At 47.3% G+C, this 18052-nt stretch overlaps 1 protein-coding gene across 2 annotated transcripts in view; it reads left to right on the forward strand.

Annotated features, from left to right (window-relative positions):
• Positions 1 to 6228: 6228 nt before the first annotated feature.
• The window catches only part of LOC122932077 (prostaglandin reductase 1-like), a 70801-nt gene continuing 58977 nt past the window's right edge, over positions 6229 to 18052 (forward strand). The window contains exons 1-2 of one of the 2 annotated variants that reach the window (XM_044286279.1): positions 6312 to 6364; positions 6647 to 6724. In XM_044286279.1, coding sequence (XP_044142214.1) covers positions 6672 to 6724 — 53 coding nt within the window. In that variant the 5' untranslated portion in view covers positions 6312 to 6364; positions 6647 to 6671. Of the gene's footprint in view, positions 6365 to 6646; positions 6725 to 18052 lie in introns of both variants that reach the window. The other variant, XM_044286287.1, reaches the window with a different exon arrangement.

Below are 18052 nucleotides of genomic sequence, written 5' to 3' on the forward strand. Positions count from 1 at the left end.
CAACTGTCAAATTGAGTGGGGTTAGCCACTGATCTGCCTGTGACCGCAAAGCTGAAAGGAGTGCAGGACTGGTGTGGCTCTTGGCTTCCAGGCTCAACAGATGCAGCACAACATGGCAACGTCTCCCCTGGCACAACAAATAGGTTCTGGGGATTTAGGGGACCCAGCTGAAGACACGATAGCAGCGGAAAAGGAGGAGTCAGCTGAGGAGGAGAGGGAGGATGGAGTAGGATGAGGAGAAGAAGAGGCAGGTCTGCATGCAGTATGCATCAGTGGCGGTAACACCAAATCTACACGGGTGCCACGGGTTGCATGCTTGATGGCCATCAGAAGGTTCACCCAGTGGGCAATAAAAGTGATAGACCACGTGTCTGTGGTCAGATGTATCTTGGCACTGACACTGTGTGCCAGAAAAACATTCACTTGCTGCTGAACGTGGCCATATAGCTCTGGGATGCCCTTCTGGGAGAAATATTTCCTTCCGGGGACCTTCCATTGCGGTGTTCCAATGGCCACAAATTTTCTAACGACCTCAGAGTCCACCAGTTTATATGGCAGTAGTTGGCAGGCTAGCAGTTCTGATAAGCCAGCGGTCAGCCGTTGGGCAAGAGGGTTATCCGGCGTCATCATCTTTTTTCGCTCGAACATGTGGGGCAAGGAAGACTGCCTTTTCCAGATGAACGGCACAGTAGAAGGTGGAGTGGAGGATAACTGGGAGGAGAGAAGAGAAGGAGAAGAGGCAGGACGGTGAGCGTCGGGAGAGTGGCTTTGTGGGTTCTGACGGTGTTGCTCCCAATGGGCTCGGTGATGGGAGGCCAGGTGCCTTCTTAATGCGGTCATCCCTAAGTGAGTATTGGGCTTACCGTGACTTATGCGTTGACAGCACAGACTGCAGATGGCAACACTATTGTCAGCAGCGGACACCTAAAAAAAAGCCCACACTGCGGAGCCATGTGCCGGCTTCCTGGGAGCGCCAGATGTGACTGTGCATTGTGGATGTTTCGTTCCAGATACATTAGCAGTCTGCTTTTTGCCTCCTTTGCACTATAAGTTATGCCTGCTTCTCCTCCCTATCTGCTGCTCCATTTCTCCCTCTGAAATCCCTCCTCTTCCTCTCTTCTGGGCACCCACGTGATGTCCATTCACACGTCATCATCGGATTCATCACCTTCACCACCACTGACATTAGAGATCTCGGAGTAGTCAGCAACAGCGGGGACCACCCTCTTTGGGCTGATCTGGGTACTGTTGTCAGACTGTTGGGTGGCGACTTCTGATACATCCTCTTCCTGATCCGATGCCAAGAATGGCTGCGCATCGGTAAAGTACTGGAATGGATGGTGTGGCGAAACCAACCTCGCCACTGGGTTTTGGAGGGGCCTGGCTACTAGCCTCTTGCCCCAGGATTATGGGCCCTCTCATCAGCCAGGCCTCCTTTGTTCACAAAGGACTTGGACTAACTTGAACCCCTGGTCTAATTCGTGCCATTTTGGGATGTTAAATGTCTATGTGTATTGAAAGGGTGGGACATTGTATACGTTGAGTAGGGAGGTCTGTTCCATTGTCTCTCTGTGTGTATTGGCAATGTCCTTTGTCCTGAGAGATAATTGTATTACGTCTCGGTTGTCTCCAGGACAGAGGATATTGTGTATTCGCCTGCCTGTGATGATTGCATCAACCCAGTGTGAGGTAATTCTATCACGGGCAGAGGGGAGGATTTTGTGTGGGAGTGTCTGAGTGTATTGTACGTGGTTATTGGCTGTTTTTACAAAACCCTGTGGGTGGTAACCTTGTTGGAAGATGCTATATCACAATACTCCCCTGAGTATAAGCTCTTGTAAGAGCTTGTTCATGGCTCCTGCTCTTTGGATGTAGGAGAGGTTCACCCACTGGAAGCTGAAGCCTGGTCTTGGGTCCAGCGTGGGTGGAGGACGGTGAGACCCCCAACCAAGCTGCGGCAGTTCGTGGGGTCTGCAGTGCTTACGGTGTCAAGTGGAGGGCTTGGAGTCCTCTGAAAGCACTAGGAGCATCTATCGATGGAGGTACCCAGTCGGAGTGCCAGGAGATCCTTTACATTTGGTGGCAGCAGTGGGATGGCGTCCTAGTGCGAGGAGAAGCAGCTCAGAGACACCGGTAACGTGTGGAGTTACAAATTGAGGGCAACGCTAGCACTCGTGCAGCACCCCTGGGAGCAGAGGTATCCAGCGACTTGGAGCAGACAAGTATGGAAGGCTCTGAAGATGACTGGCTGGCCGAGGTGAGGCAGCGAGTGGCCCAGTATGGAGATAATGTGTCCATGGATATATACCAGGCCATCTGGAACCAGGTCACAGCCAAGCGACACGCAAGGATGGAACGAGAATTACGACTGGCGAAAGAGAGAGAAATTGCTCAGCAGAAGGAGTGTTACAGCAGCCAAGCAGAGGCTGCATCCAAGGAGGTTAGCAGTCTCCCCCTGAGGCGGCCAGAGGAACCTGAAGTAAGGGTCCTCATAGACTGGTCCTGTGAGGAACCACAACAGGCAGGTGGAGATTGGACTGAGGTCTCTCCACTGGGATGCTGGGCAGCTGGTCCAGACCCTCAGCAGCAGCCGGAGTTGCCAGGTGTGGACGCAGGTGGTCCTTACTCGCAAATGTTGAGGGACCTCACAGACTGGTCCTGGGAAGACCGACAGATGGCAAGTGGAGATGAGACCGAGATCTCTCCGCCGGCCCTACAGGGATGCTGGGCAGCTGGCCCAGATCTCCAACTTCAGATGGGGGTAATACAGGGAGAGAAGTGTGTCGTCCTCCCTTCCCAGCGGCAGAGGGTGTTAATAGGAGAAGAGACAGCCGGTCTCTCTCCCCATCGGCAGTGTACTTTGAAGGGAGAGGAGACAACCGGTCTCTCTCCCCAACCACAGGGGGACAGCACCCCTAACTCCAATGACGCGGATGGGACCGCAGTCTCTGCACCAGGCCTACCAGGATGCTGGACGGCCGGTACAGAGTCCCCACCAACCCCGCAGGAATGCCAGGAGGAGGAGGTAAGCGATCCCTCCTGTCCACAGCTGATCCGCAACAAGGTCCTGGGGGTAGGATTCCCTGACCCCATCCCAGCGGAAGAGCTGGCATCTGGGCAGAGCGCAGTTGGCCTCTGCCCTCCTCTATCCTCTTCTCCAGAGGCTGACTCCACACAGGCTTTCCCAGCAGAAGAGCTGGCATCGGGGCAGAACACAGTTGGCCCCTGCCCTCCCCTATTCTCTTCTCCAGAGCCGGACTTACCACAGGCTACCCCAGTGGAAGAGCTGGCATCCGGGCAGAGCGCAGTCGGCCTCTGCCTACCAAGTACCTACAGCTCCAAGCTAGAGAACCACAAGGAAGCAAGGAGTCGCAGATGCCCACTCAACAGCTGGGGACATACAGAACAGAGCCAGGCCCCAGAATTTAACAGGTCCAGTATTGGGTTGTGGTTGGACTGCCAGACTAAATCAGGTACTGACCGTGAGGTCAGGTATCTGGTTAGTCTTCCCTGGGAGGGGGAGATGTGTGATGAAACCAACCTCGCCACTGGGTTTTGGAGGGGCCTGCCTACTAGCCTCTTGGCCAAGGATTATGGGCCCTCTCATCAGCCAGGCCTCCTTTGTTCACAAATGACTTGGACTAACTTGAACCCCTGGTCTAATTCGTGCCATTTTGGGATGTTAAATGACTATGTGTATTGAAAAGGGTGGGACATTGTATACGTTGAGTAGGGAGGTCTGTTCCATTGTCTCTCTGTGTGTATTGGCGATGTCCTTTGTCCTGAGAGATAATTGAATTACGTCTCGGTTGTCTCCAGGACAGAGGATATTGTGTATTCGCCTGCCTGTGATGATTGCATCAACCCAGTGTGAGGTAATTCTATCACGGGCAGAGGGGAGGATTTTGTGTGGGAGTGTCTGAGTGTATTGTACGTGGTTATTGGCTGTTTTTACAAAACCCTGTGGGTGGTAACCTTGTTGGAAGATGTGTATAAAATGCTTGTGTGTTAAAATAAAGGTGCTGCTTTATACCTTCATGAAGTTTTGGCTCATGTTTGGGGAATGCGATAACTACACTCTTGGGGATTGCTATATCACAATACTCCCCTGAGTATAAGCTCTTGTAAGAGCTTGTTCATGGCTCCTGCTCTCTGGATGTAGGAGAGGTTCACCCACTGGAAGCTGAAGCCCGGTCTTGGGTCCAGCGTGGGTGGAGGACGGTGAGACCCCAACCAAGCTGCGGCGGTTTGTGGGGTCTGCAGTGCGTACGGTGTCAAGTGAAGTGCTTGAAGTCTTCGGAAAGCACTAGGAGCATCTATCGACGGAGGTACCCAGTCGGGGTGCCAGGAGATCCGTTGCAGATGGGAAAATAATTCCTCTGACTCGAGTGGAGGGGATATGGTGGTGGTGTTGGTGTCTTTGGGGGTGGACACAGCAGAGAGTGAAGAGGGTGCAGATAGAGAGGATGAGGAGGGTGCAGAAGCGGAAGGCTGAGTGAGCCACTCAACCAAGTCTGGTGCATCCTTTGATGTAATCGCATGCACCTTCTGCAACTTCCCACTTAGGCTCCGGCCTGGTGCACCTGCCCGACCCCTACCACCCCTGCGGAATGGCCTGCCTCTTACTCTGCCTGTCATTTTCAAAATGACCCTGTGACAAAAGTTCCTATAGAAGAGCAGTATTTGTGGAAGAAGGTATATCACACCCCTGCCTCAATCAGTTTTTTTGGGGGGGCAACTGGTAAATCACATCAGTTGAAATTATTGGTTCCAATAGTGTTTGTCACTCTGTGTAGATGCGGTAACGCAGCAAAACCGCAAACAAATACTGCACTACCTAAATGCACTATATATAACGTATATTATTGGTATATAAAATCCCTGCTTCAAACAGTTTTTTTTTTTGGGGGGAGGGGGGGGGGACTGGTAAATCACACCAGTAGAAATGATTTCTTCAAATAGTGTTTGGCACTCTGTGTGGCTGCAGTATTGAAGCAGAACCGCACACAACTGCTGCACAATACAATTGCACTATAATATACTTTCTATGTTAGAAAGTATATTATATGTATATTACACCCCTCAGTATGTCACACCTATCGATAGCATACCTATACCGGTCCTTAAAAGGACTTTTGTGGCCCTATTAGCTAGCGATTTGTGTCCCTATCAGTCTGTATCTGCTCCACGCCGCAACCTCTCCCTACACTGGCAAACGACTTAATGTAAAATGGCGCCCAGATCAGGTTTATTTATAAGGTAGGGGGTATGTCCATGTGCTGAAACGTCTCAATTGGCTGTCCTGTACCACCTGATGGATGTGTCATTGGTCAAAGTTCTTCACAATGTAATAGAATATGGCGGGCGTGAATATCGTGATATGTTTGCATGCTCGGCGAATCGTGAACGCTCAAAGTTTGCCGCGAAATGACCGCCGGGCTAACCCCAAGGCCATCTCTACTGTTATCCAGTATATTGGTGTGTACAATATGTTCACTGCTAGTATATACTGTATTTATGTGTGCAGTATAGCCACAGCTGGTAAACAGTGTATTGGTGTATATGATATGTTCACTGCTAGTATATATTTATGTGTGCAATATATTCATTGCTAGTATACAGTATATTTGTACATGCGATATGTTCAATGCTGGTATATATTTATGTGTGCAATATAGTCACTGCTGATATATAGTATATAGGTGTGTGTGCAGTATTTTCACTGCTTGTATATATTTAGGGTATGCTACACGGCGAGTGGTGGTGATCCCATAGAAATGTATGTGATAGCAGAGAGAATCACAAACAAATTCAGCAGTGTTGTATTTTTTGTGATTCGCGCTGCTATCATATACATTTCTATGACATCTCTGCCACTCTGCGTTCCTAGACGCGACCCGTGTTGCCATGTAGATGTACCCTTATGTGTGGGTTACATTCAGTTGGCTACTTGTTTTTCTAACCTTTGATTTAATTGCTAGAATTGGCCCTGGTGTAGCCCCAGCCTTTCATGGGTTTTATTGCAAAAAAACCTTCACATGCGACGTTATCATGTAACCTCAGCCTGAAAATAATTGCTGCATTTTAAAGGAAAATTGTATGTAACTTCTTTATGATACAGAAGAACTGCTCAATCCATGGTGTGAACATTACTCATGACTGGAGCCTGCTACCTTCAGTATGGGAGGGGGCGGCCACTGAGTTCAGCTTTGGGGAACTAATTACATATTCGAGGAGGGGCAGCACACCAGGAAGGGAAGTTGTAAAAAGCGCTTTCTTCTTGGATATTAAACAGTCTGTGGTGACACTTCAGCAGCACAAGGCTTACAGAAGGATTTGAGCACGTGGCCTTCACATCCTGCAGGTAAATCTACAGATACTTGGAGACCACTGATGAGAATGCTAGTCAGAGACCAGCCCCTTCTCCATTCAACTGTGGGCTACACACTGCACCTTCATATTATAGGGGGGTGCTGTAATCAATAGCAACCATGGGGTCTGTTGAATCTGTACAGGACATGTGCATCTTCACTTGTAAAGGTAACGTTTCAGTATGAATTTAGGTGGTGACGTTTCAGAGATTTCGACATGTTCACATGTGACAAATTTGTACTTGAACTTTCTGTGATTGTTCTGTTTATTTGAGGTGGACCTTGCAGAAATCCATACGCATGCTGCAAAAACAACCCCGTTCATATGGATGTAAGATATTCACAAAGCGGCCGTGAGTAAACTTATCCTGAAGGCTATTCACACAATGGCATTCCAGACGTATATTGTGTCCATAATGCTTGTGTGTGTCATGGCCCAGTGCAGAGTTAAAGGGGTTACCAGTCTGACACACATTTACAACAGGTTTTTTTACACACATATTTCTATATAGGACTCCCCTTCCTGCACCTCCCAGGATTAATTACAGTTAGCTCTTGTTAACCCCGTCCTCCCCTGCATAGAAAATAGTCCCTCATATAGCCCCAGAGATACATAGGGTATGTAATGTAATGCCCCCATAATTTCCTCCTCCTCTGTTTAGAGAGAGAGAGGGATTTCTCTGAATTTAGCAGTAGGGATAGATAAATGAATGGTGTCTAGGCCACAACACTTGCTTTATATGAGATCACTATGCTAGCAGTGAGAGAAGGGGAGCAGGGAAGCTACTGAGCATGTTACTCCACCACTAAATGCAGGAGAAGGTGGACCAGAAGGATAAGACTACTTTCACACCTGCGTTCAGTGCGGATCCGTCTTGTATCTGCACAGACGGATCTGCACCGATAATGCAAACGCTTGTATCCGTTTAGAACGGATCCGTTTGCATTATTCTTTAAAAAAAAATAATAATACTCTAAGTCAAAACGGATCTGTCCTGACTTACATTGAAAGTCAGTGGAGGATGGATCAGTTTTCAATTGCACCATATTGTGTCAGTGAAAATGGATCCGTCCCCGTTGACTTACATCGTAAGTCAGGACGGATCCGTTTGGCTCCGCATCGTCAGGCGGACACCAAAACGCTGCAAGCTGCGTTTTAGTGACCGCCTAAAAAATGCAACGGAGACCAAACGCAGCCAAATTGATGCATTCTGAACGGATCCTTATCCATTCAGAATGCATTGGGGCTGAACTGATTTTTTTTTTTTTTTTTTTTTTTGGGCCGCTTGTGAGAGCCCTGAAACAGATCTCACAAGCGGACCCAGAAACGCCAGTGTGAGTGAAAGTAGCCTAAACAGCAGGGAGCGCTACCATTGAAGAAAATGGTATGTACGTCAATAACCTTGCAATGTTTTTATTTCATGTGTATTGCAATATTTCATTTGGAATGCCTAATTAATTGCATAGCAATGCTTTTTGTGGGATAACATAACATCGTCGGGATCTAGCAGATTCTGCATGTCTCCACCTGCTTCTCCTTATTCACAAAAGTGGCCAATATGTCTGCACACATCTGGTCTACCCACCTCGAAAGTTATTAAAGGGGTTCTCTGGGCCCTCTTTTAGTCTGCGTTCACATCTGAAGAAGTTGCTTGGGGAGGGCGCTCATGGGGACCATTCAAAAAATTTCTGCAGGGCCCAGTCATTTCTTCTTACTCCATTGACCCACAGAGTATTTTTTCAACAATATTTACTCCTTTATCTAGGACTAAATGTTGGTAAATCTATCGAGGCCTATATCCGGTCTCTGACACCGCAGTGCAACTTTTTATTTTATTTTTCTGCCACACAATGGAGTAGCACAGTTTATAATTGACCCAGATTGAACAGTACTTGCCCTTCAGTCGCTCTGCTGATTCTTTGATCCTGGGATCATGTAACTGGCTGAGGGCTCTTCCTTTCACATTGCAACCGAATGTGTGCCTATTAAGCTGCATAATGTAGATGTAGCTGAACAGGGGTCATCTGGTTGTGACATCAGAGGAGGAGCCCACAGACAGTCTCGTGGTCACATGATCTCAGTTAGGATTGCAGAATCGGTGGAGTGTCAGAAGGGTAAGTAATGATCAATGTGTCTTCCCCTCACAGGTTAGCTAAAAGAGATGTTTTTCATACAGGCTCAGTCAACCCAAGTTTTTGGACGTTATCCCCTGTCGATAGGATAGAAGATGACTATTAGGCCTCATGCACACGAACGTTGCTTGGGCCCATTCGCTTCTACGGGGCAGCAAAAGATGCGGACAGCACTCCATGTGATATCCGCATCCGTACTTCCATTCCGCAGCCCCGCAAAAAAAAATAGAACAAGTCCTTTTTGTGTCCATATCATGGACAAAGATAGGACTGGTCTATTGAGGGACAGACATTCTATTCCGCCAAATGCGGCAGGCACATCGCACACAGCCGTTATCCGTGTTTTGCAGATCCGCGATTTGCCACTAATGCAGAGGGTCCTACAGAAGATTGCCATCTGTATTGTCAGTGGTTTTTCACGGACCTATAGGCTTTAATGGGAGTGTTGGGTTCACATCAGGGACCAAAGTGGCGCATGCTCACGTGATGGAACCACTGATATGTAAACAGACGCATTAAAAATCAATAGGTACATCGTGGAGAACATGGACAACACACATCCGTGATGCAGTGAAGTGCAAATGGAGGCCTTAGGCTACTTGCACAAGAAATTTGTTCTGAATTTCTGCAAGACAGCCCGCATCTGTGTGCAGTTAGCCTTGGGGCTGTTTCACACGAGCGGATGCCGTGCGTGGCATCCGCTCCGTGAAAGAGTGCCAAGACCCGATGCAGACTGCAGAGGCACGGAGCATTAACATGACTGATAATGCTCCGTGCCTCTCTGTGACCTCTTTACTACGAAATCACAGTTCTGCTCACAAGTGCAGATTTCAAAACAGAAATTCTGCATGGATTTTTGTGTGCATTTCCACACCAAAATCTGCTTATGTTACTTTAGTTTTTGTTGCAGATTTAATGCGGAGCTCAAGCTTTGCATTGCAAAAGTTGAAATCTACACAAAAAAACGCACAAACAACTGACATGCTGAGGATTTAAAAATCCGCATGGGAGGTCAATTTCTGTACGGAAAGAAAAGCGAAATCCGCATGGCAAGTCCATTTCTGTATGGAAAGAAAAGCGAAATCCGCATGGCAGATCCATTTCTGTACGGAAAGGAAAGCGAAATCCGCATGGCAGGTCCATTTTTGTACGGAAAGAAAAACAAAGTGTACATCAGATGTTAAATCGCATTAAATTTTGTTTTCTGCACGAAAATCCAGGAGGAAAAACTAAGCATAATCCGCAAAGTGTGCAGGTAGCCTTAGTTCTTCATTGACACTGGATGTTTAGGAACAATGGAGGTCATTTTGGCATAAAAAATGTCACAAGACCTTCTTTTTTATTTTTTATATTTCTTTGTGACAATATTTACTATCCGTGACACCTGAAAACAGCCAGAGGATGAAGTAGTTTTTACCTCAGGCGCATGGACTATAGCCTTACCATAAATTAGGCTCTTTTCTCTGCAAGCGCATCGGGGGAAACAAAGACCAGCATAAAAAGACGTTCTTTGTTAATGACTCCCGATACCTTTTATTTGCTTGAGGGCCTCATCATAGCTGGATTACTAGGCCCAGACATGGTCTTTGTCTGTCAGTCTGTTTGGTGGTTCTCATATATTTGTGGTAAAATGTGGTGAGAATTTTAAAGAGGAGCGTAGTTTACAAACCCTAGCAGCCTCTGAATGGCTTGTACATTGTCAGGCTTTGGTAAATCTAAAATTGCTCTTAGGGAGAGTTCACATCATCATTATATTGTTGTTCTTCTGAACAGAAAAATACAGAAAAAAAAATTGATCTAGTACTTGTACCCCATCCCCCCCCAATCCCTTGATGTCTATACAATTTAGATAGCTGAAGGCTAAATGATCCCTAGGCCATTGGGGTTCCCTCCCAACATCACCATACACATGCACACTTACTGAAATTCCTTATTCACATGTCAGTGATTCACATACGTGCGCTGTCTATGTTCTCCATGTACAGCACACGTACCTATTCATTTTAATGTGTGTATTCACACATCTGTGTTTTAAGCCTGGTCCGTGGTTTTAGCCCGGGAGCATGCCCTATTTTGTCCGTGTTTACAGATCAATCATGTCTTTTATAATCTATGGATCCTTGAAAAACACGGATGCCATTAATTTTCAGCTGTGCAGTGTCTGTGGAACACGGACACACGGACCAAACAGGGTATCTTTACAGACATCTTCATGGATGAATTACTGACCATCTTATCATGGATTTCATCACGGATATGTGAATTAGGCCCAAGGCTGCTGTTTTTCTGTCCGCAAATTGGTACCAGCCATGTGCGTTCCACATTTTGTGGAACGCACACTCCCAGCCCTGTGATAGAAATGCCTGTTCTTGTCTGCAATTGCGGAAAAGAATAGGACATGCTCTATCTTTCCAGGACATCGCCCATGACAGCACATGGGAGGATGTCCAATCCAATCTCTGTAGGGACAGGAAGTGAGACAGGTTAAAAGCCCCCCCTCCTTCCCTCCGATCTCCAGTGTCTTCCTGTCCCTACAGGGATAGGCAAGTGAGGCAGGATTTCTCTTAGGAGTGCTTACCTAGGCACCTGGGGCCAGGTCTGGTCGGGGGTCCCGCACTCCCCTCTCAGTCCAGATCAGGCGGCATCCCGCACGGCCCCGCTAGCTCCCCCTTCAGGGGTTCTCTAGCTTTGTCCCGGCCTGCCTTGGACGGCGGCAGGCGGGACGCCGAAGCCGCTTCTCCTCCGGGAGCTCTGGGCTCAGCGGCGCGCTCCTGATCCTAGATCACATCACGTGACGCGGCTATGACGTCACTTCCGGGTCAGCCGGAAACAAGATGGCGGCACCCAGTACAAGCGCTGGAGACCAGGAAGCCCGGTCTCGCACTCTGGGGTTGACTCCCTCCCCCTGGGGGGAGTTCAGGGCAGTCGGCTCTCCAAGATCCCAAAAGGAAACCGAGAAAATGTGCGACTTGCGGGGAAAAGATGCATATATCTTACAAGAAGCAGTTATGTGCCGATTGCATTGCCAGGTTAATGAAGGATGAGCAGCCGTCCTTTCTCACAGAACTTAGGAATATCATTCGTGAAGAAGTACAGGCTACGGTTTCTTCTCTAAACCCTCCGCCACCTCCTTCTCAACCTTACTCCCCTCCCCCAAAAAGGAGGACTCAGGAGGACTCTGATTCTGAAAATCAGGAAGTCTCGGACGGAGAGATTGAGGAAGACACCATCTCTGCTTCAGGTTCTTCAGACCACCCTAAAAGATATTTATTTTCTACTGAGGACCTAGACGCCCTCCTCCATGCGGTTAGAGATACCATGCAAGTAGAGGAAGCTAGCCCTCCCATATCCGTTCAGGACGAGATGTTTGGGGGGTTAGGGGCAAAAAAGACTCGCCTATTCCCAGTAAATTCCCATCTGAAGGAGATAATTCTGGAGGAATGGAGGGAGGCCGAAAAGAAATTAGTTATGCCTAAGGAATTTAAAAATCGGCTGATATTTAATCCCGAGGATACTAAACTATGGGATGAAGTTCCCAAGATGGACATTCAGGTGGCTAAGGTCACAAAGAAGACCTCCATTCCCTTTGAGGATTCCTCAAATTTAAAGGACCCTATGGATAGGAAGACGGAGGGTCTACTTAAGAAGGCCTGGGAGTGTTCGTCTGCTCTTATTAATGTCAATATTACTGCCAGGTCTATGGGGTTATGGCTGAATCAGCTAGAGAACCACCTTAGATTAAAACCCCAAGGGAGGACATTTTAGAATCCATTCCCCTTCTTAAGATGGCTACGGCCTATCTGGCGGACGCTTCGGCCGAATCCATTAGAATTTCAGCTAGAAACAGCACCCTGGCGAATACTGCTAGAAGGGCCCTTTGGCTAAGAAGTTGGTCAGGGGACGTAGCTTCAAAGAATAGGCTCTGTTCGATCCCTTTCTCAGGTTCACATGTGTTTGGCCCAGTCCTAGATACAATCCTCGAGAGTGCCGCGGACAAGAAGAAAGGCTTTCCGGAGGAGAGATCTAAGAAGACTAGGTCCTTTCGGAAAAATTCAGGCCAGGGACAGACACAGAATTTTTCAGGTAGAGGGAAAGGCAAGTCGGGCAGGTGGAGCTACCCCAAAGGTGGGAAGGGGAGGGGGTTCCTTCTCAAACCCAACACTTCCTCTTACCAGAACAAATGACGCCAGACCGGTGGGGGGGAGACTTTGGTTCTTCAGTCATCAATGGTCTCTAGTAACTCAGAACCCCTGGGTACTTCAGACTGTATGAGAGGGGTACAAAATAGAGTTCAGTCGTCCTCCTCCTCAGAGATTCCCAGTCTCCGTCACTAAAGAACCAGATGGTTCAGGACTTGGAGAAACTTTGCGCAATGGAAGCAATAGTTTTTGTTCCAAGACCCCAACAGGGCAGAGGCCACTACTCCAAACTGTTCTGGGTAAAAAAAAACAGACGGTTCACTAAGAACTATCATAAACCTGAAGTTCCTGAACAGATGGATTCAATATTTCAGGTTCAAGATGGAGTCAATACGTTCAACAGTTCCACTGATTCCAGTAGGGGCATTGATGTGCACAATCGATCTCAAAGATGCCTACTATCATGTCCCCATACATCCGAGCCATCATCAGTTCCTCAGGTTCGCGGTGACGTTAGACGGCATGGTTCATCACTTCCAGTTCCAATGTCTTTCATTCGGGATTTCAAGTGCTCCACGCATTTTTACGAAACTAATAGTAGAGATAATGGCTTTCCTGAGACAACAGGGAATAACAATAATCCCGTACTTAGACTACTTCCTCCTGACAGCATCCTCAGAGGTCCTTCTGCGGAACCATCTGCAGACGACGTTAAGGGTTCTACAAGATTTAGGCTGGATAATCAACCTAGAGAAATCAGATCTCAGCATGAGCGAAAGAAAGATCAAAACGCGATGCATTTACAGAAGAAGTATCCTCCTTCCAAAGAAGAAACCTCTGCTCCATTAGAGAGGCTATGCGTATACTAGGCTTGATGACATCCTGTATTCAGATGGTCCAGTGGTCCCAGATCCACTCGAGGCCACTACAGGGTCTAGTTCTTACCAAGTGGGACAAGGACCAAAGGTCTCTAGACAGGAAGATCAGGATTCCAATGTCCATAAAGGAGTCCTTGAACTGGTGGATAACTCCCGCCAACCTGCAGAGAGGGGTTCACTGGTTGAGAAGACCTTGTTTGACCGTGGTAACCGATGCCAGCATGTCCGGTTGGGGTTCACACATAGAAGATAATTTCTTTCAGGGTTCATGGTCCCTAGCAGAGAGTCAGCGTTCCTGAAACGTAAGGGAATTAATGGCGGTACTAAAGTCTCTCCAAGCAGCAGAACTTCTCTTAAGAGGGAATCGCGTTCAAGTTCTATCAGACACTATAACTACAGTCTGCTATATAAGGCATCAAGGGGGAACTCAGAACCCAGGTCTTCAGGAGGTCGCATAAAAAATCTTTCTTTGGGCACAGGAAAATATCCTATCTATCTCAGCCCTCCATATCAGAGGGAAGGACAACGTTACAGCAGACTACCTGAGCAGAAGAAGATTCCATCCGGGAGAATGGATGCTGAACAGGCAGGTCTTTTATCAGATCTGCAGGAAATGGGGGTACCCCCAGGTGGACCTTCTAGCCTCCAGAGAAAACGCCCAGGCATCTCAGTTCTTTTCCCTAGATCCCAGCGGAGATCCTCTGGGGATAGATGCCATGTCAAAACCATGGGACATTGATCTAGCATACAGGGCTGTGGAGTCGGAGTCGGAGTCAATTTTGGGTACCTGGAGTCGGAGTCGGCAAAAAATACTCCGACTCCGACTCCTACTAAATTTAAATTGGAATAAAAAAATAAAAAAGCAAGTTTAAATGTCCGAATTCATAAACAGTTATAATTAATGACTTCTCTACTGTAAGAATAAAGGCCAATGCATGCAGTGCCTCACGTAACCGCAAAACAAACGCGTTCAGTGATGTGAAGAAGCATGCTTTTCATATGCTTCACTATATGGCACGCAATGCACAATTAGGAGTGACAATACATATACTTTCCATTGTGTTGTGTTCTGATGTTACAGGGAACACAATGCCCATGGTTTACCTAGCCTCTCACTGATAAGGGATTAAGTAAATATGTGTTTTGCAGGACTAGAGACACTTGTATAAGTGAAGGGAATGGAGGGTCAATAGTTCAAGACTGAAGCTGTAAACCATGGATGTCAAACTCATGGCCCTCCAGATGTTGCAAAACTACAACTCCCATCATTCCCTGATAGCTGTAGTATGCCCAGGCATGATGGGAGTTGTAGTTTTGCAACAGCTGGAGGGCCATGAGTTTGACATCCCTGCTGTAAACCATTGGAAAAACTGCTGTCATTCAGCTAAGGCTATAAAACGTGTAAACTCAGAATGTTATCTTAAACTTTAAACATGACTATGGGATTCTTCTAGGGAAATCATGTTTTAAAATAAATGTCCCTTCTTGGATCCTCCCACTGCCCTGTCTTCAGCAGAAGATCAGCACACAAAGAAGAAAGGCAGCAGCTTCTGCCCAACTACCTCTCTGTGCTAGAAGAGCTTAGAAGAACTTCTTTCTTTCCTTCAAGGAATGAATAAAATACATTCGCATATTAAATACAGAGGAGTCGGAGTCGGAAGTACAAAAAACTGAGGAGTCAGTCGGAGCATTTATCTACCGACTCCACAGCCCTGCTAGCATATGTCTTCCCGCCAATCCCGCTTATCCCGGCCACCTTGAGGAAGATCAGCGAGAGCTCGGGGAAATTCATTTTCATAGGTCCAGCTTGGCCGAAGAGGAGCTGGTATCCCCTGTTAGACAGGCTAAGGGTAGAAGAACCTATATCACTCCCTCTGAGGCCAGACCTTCTCACTCAGGGGTCCCTTCTCCACCCGAAGCTGGAGAAATGGAATCTGAAAGCCTGGATCCTGAAAGGAGAATGCTGAGCAGGCAGGGCTTGTCACATGCTGTGATCTCCACATTACAAAAAAGTAGGAAACCAGTGACAAATACTATTTATAGGAAAATCTGGAGCAGATTTAATTCCTGGCTGGCAGATACACATCCGTCCAGATCAACTCCTTCCATCGTGCAGATTCTTGACTTCCTACAGAGGGGCTTTGACCTAGGGCTACGCCCTAGCACGATCAAGGTGCAGATATCAGCCTTGTCATCCTTTCTGGACTACCCGCTAGCAGAGCATCGTTGGATAAAAAGGTTCGTAAAGGCTATATCCAGACTAAAACCCACTCTGAGACAGACTGTTCCTCCTTGGGACTTATCTATAGTTCTAGATACCCTCTGTAAGGTGCCCTTTGAACCCTTGGACACCATTCCGTTAAAATTGCTCTCCTGGAAGACGGCCTTCTTGGTAGCCATCACTTCAGCACGCAGAATTGGTGAACTTCAGGCCTTATCCATGAAGGAACCTTTCTTAAGTCTGCCCGGATCGAATAATTCTTCAGCTAGACCCAGGGTTCCTCCCTAAGGTCGTTTCTACTTTCCATAGGGAACAAGAAATATTCTTACCTTCTTTTTACGCCTCTCCTAGAGATCCAGAAGAGGAGAAATTCCATTGCCTGGACGTCCGTCGGGCAGTCCTTGAATATCTTCGCCGAACAGAACCTGATAGGAAGGACTCAAACCTCTTTGTACAATTTGGTAAAGCAGGAAGAGGGAAGAAAGTGACTAAGAGGACTCTGACACAGTGGATCAAGTCAACAATTGTGGAAGCATATCGTCTTCAAAATAGTCCCTGTCCTATCTCTATCAGGGCACATTCTACTACAGCAGTCGCAGCTTCCTGGGCGGAGAAGGCGAACGCCTCTATAGATCAGATTTGTCAGGCAGCCACCTGGACAAGTTATAACACCTTTTGTAAACATTACAGGTTGAACCTGGCGTCCAATCGTCAGCTTTCCTTTGGGCGTAAGGTTCTACAGGCTGTGGTCCCTCCCGATGGCTAAGTTGGTAACTCTCCCATGTGCTGTCATGGGGGACGTCCTGGAAATCGGTAGTTAGTCTTACCGGTAACGTTCTTTCCAGGAGTCCAACATGACAGCACTCCTAATTCCCTCCCTAATATGTGATTCAGTGTGATGTTAACATTGCTTATCATATTAGTAATAAAATTGAGTTGCATCCATCCGGTGTAGTAATTTAGAAGACACTGGAGATCGGAGGGAAGGGGCGGGGGCTTTTAACCTGTCTCACTTCCTGTCCCTACAGAGATTGGATTGGACATCCTCCCATGTGCTGTCATGGGGGACGTCCTGGAAAGAACGTTACCGGTAAGACTAACTACCGTTTTTTTTTTTTTTTTTTTGTTTTTTGTGGGTCCACAGAAAGGAATTACGGATGTGGACAGCACACGCATCTTTTGCGGCCCCATTGACATTAATGGGGGCTGACTGGTGAGTCCTGTATTGGACCCAGAGGAGGACGTTCTATGTTGAATCAGACATGGCTGATATCGAATGAGGCTTAATGCAATCAGTTGCCATGCATCTGTCTGAATCCTTTCCTTGAGGGGTGAATCATAAGGCATCCTTCTGGAAACTAGTCACAATTAAACCGCGCTACCTGGTCGGAGACTCGACCCGCAGGTTTACTAACAGGGATGCCATGTGACCATCACAAACACACTCTACCGTACTATTATCTATCCAGTACGCCGCACTGAATTGGACATTGGGCACCTTATAGATACAAGGTCCGCCTTCTATTCATGACCGCTACGAGACCCTCATCTGCTCATTGAGTGGTTACCTGACCGTATGTGCTTCGTCCTCCTATACTTATCATCGCTGGGTCTAATCTAAAACGATTCCTTAGCACCAACAACGGTGCTTTGCACCCGCTTAACGGAGCTCGGTTTATTTACTTGCTCTCCTTTTTTGATTATCTAGGTTTATCTGTTTTCTTTGATTATCCATATATCTAACTTCATCACCCCCTGATGATCCCACTTTGTGGGGGAAACGCGTCGGGGTTCTTTTGGATTGCTATCCTAATTATCATATTATAGGGTGTGTTTTTTAGAATACTCGGTGCACTGTGTACCTCTTGATGTGGTCTCACGTCATTAGGGCTGTATACATTGGGCACCTTTTCTATATGTTTGTTTGTCTGATTTTTTTGGTAGCCCACCACTGAGCCAGCATCCACCACCTGTCTCCATTTTAGGGAACGGCAGGAGGCGGTAGGTTAGGCTCGAGGACAGGGAGTCCCCACCACCAGGGGGCGTCCCTGGGCTCAGGTGTAACTCAGGGCACCAGCGTAGGGATACTATTCCCCAACCCACGATTAGCTCACCTAGCCAGTTGAGGGTCTACCTTTTAAACAGTATAGTGGAGTTTGTCATGTCTTGCGTGTTTGATTCTCATTTAAAATTAGCTATATTTTCTCATAAGGGTTGACTCCATTGCTGGACTACATTGACATTAATGGGTCTGCACTAGTTCCGCAACATTGTGGAACGGATGCAGACCCAGTAATATGGTTGCGTGAA

The sequence above is a fragment of the Bufo gargarizans genome, chromosome 1, assembly GCF_014858855.1.
Source record: "Bufo gargarizans isolate SCDJY-AF-19 chromosome 1, ASM1485885v1, whole genome shotgun sequence".
NCBI classification, from domain to species: domain Eukaryota; kingdom Metazoa; phylum Chordata; class Amphibia; order Anura; family Bufonidae; genus Bufo; species Bufo gargarizans.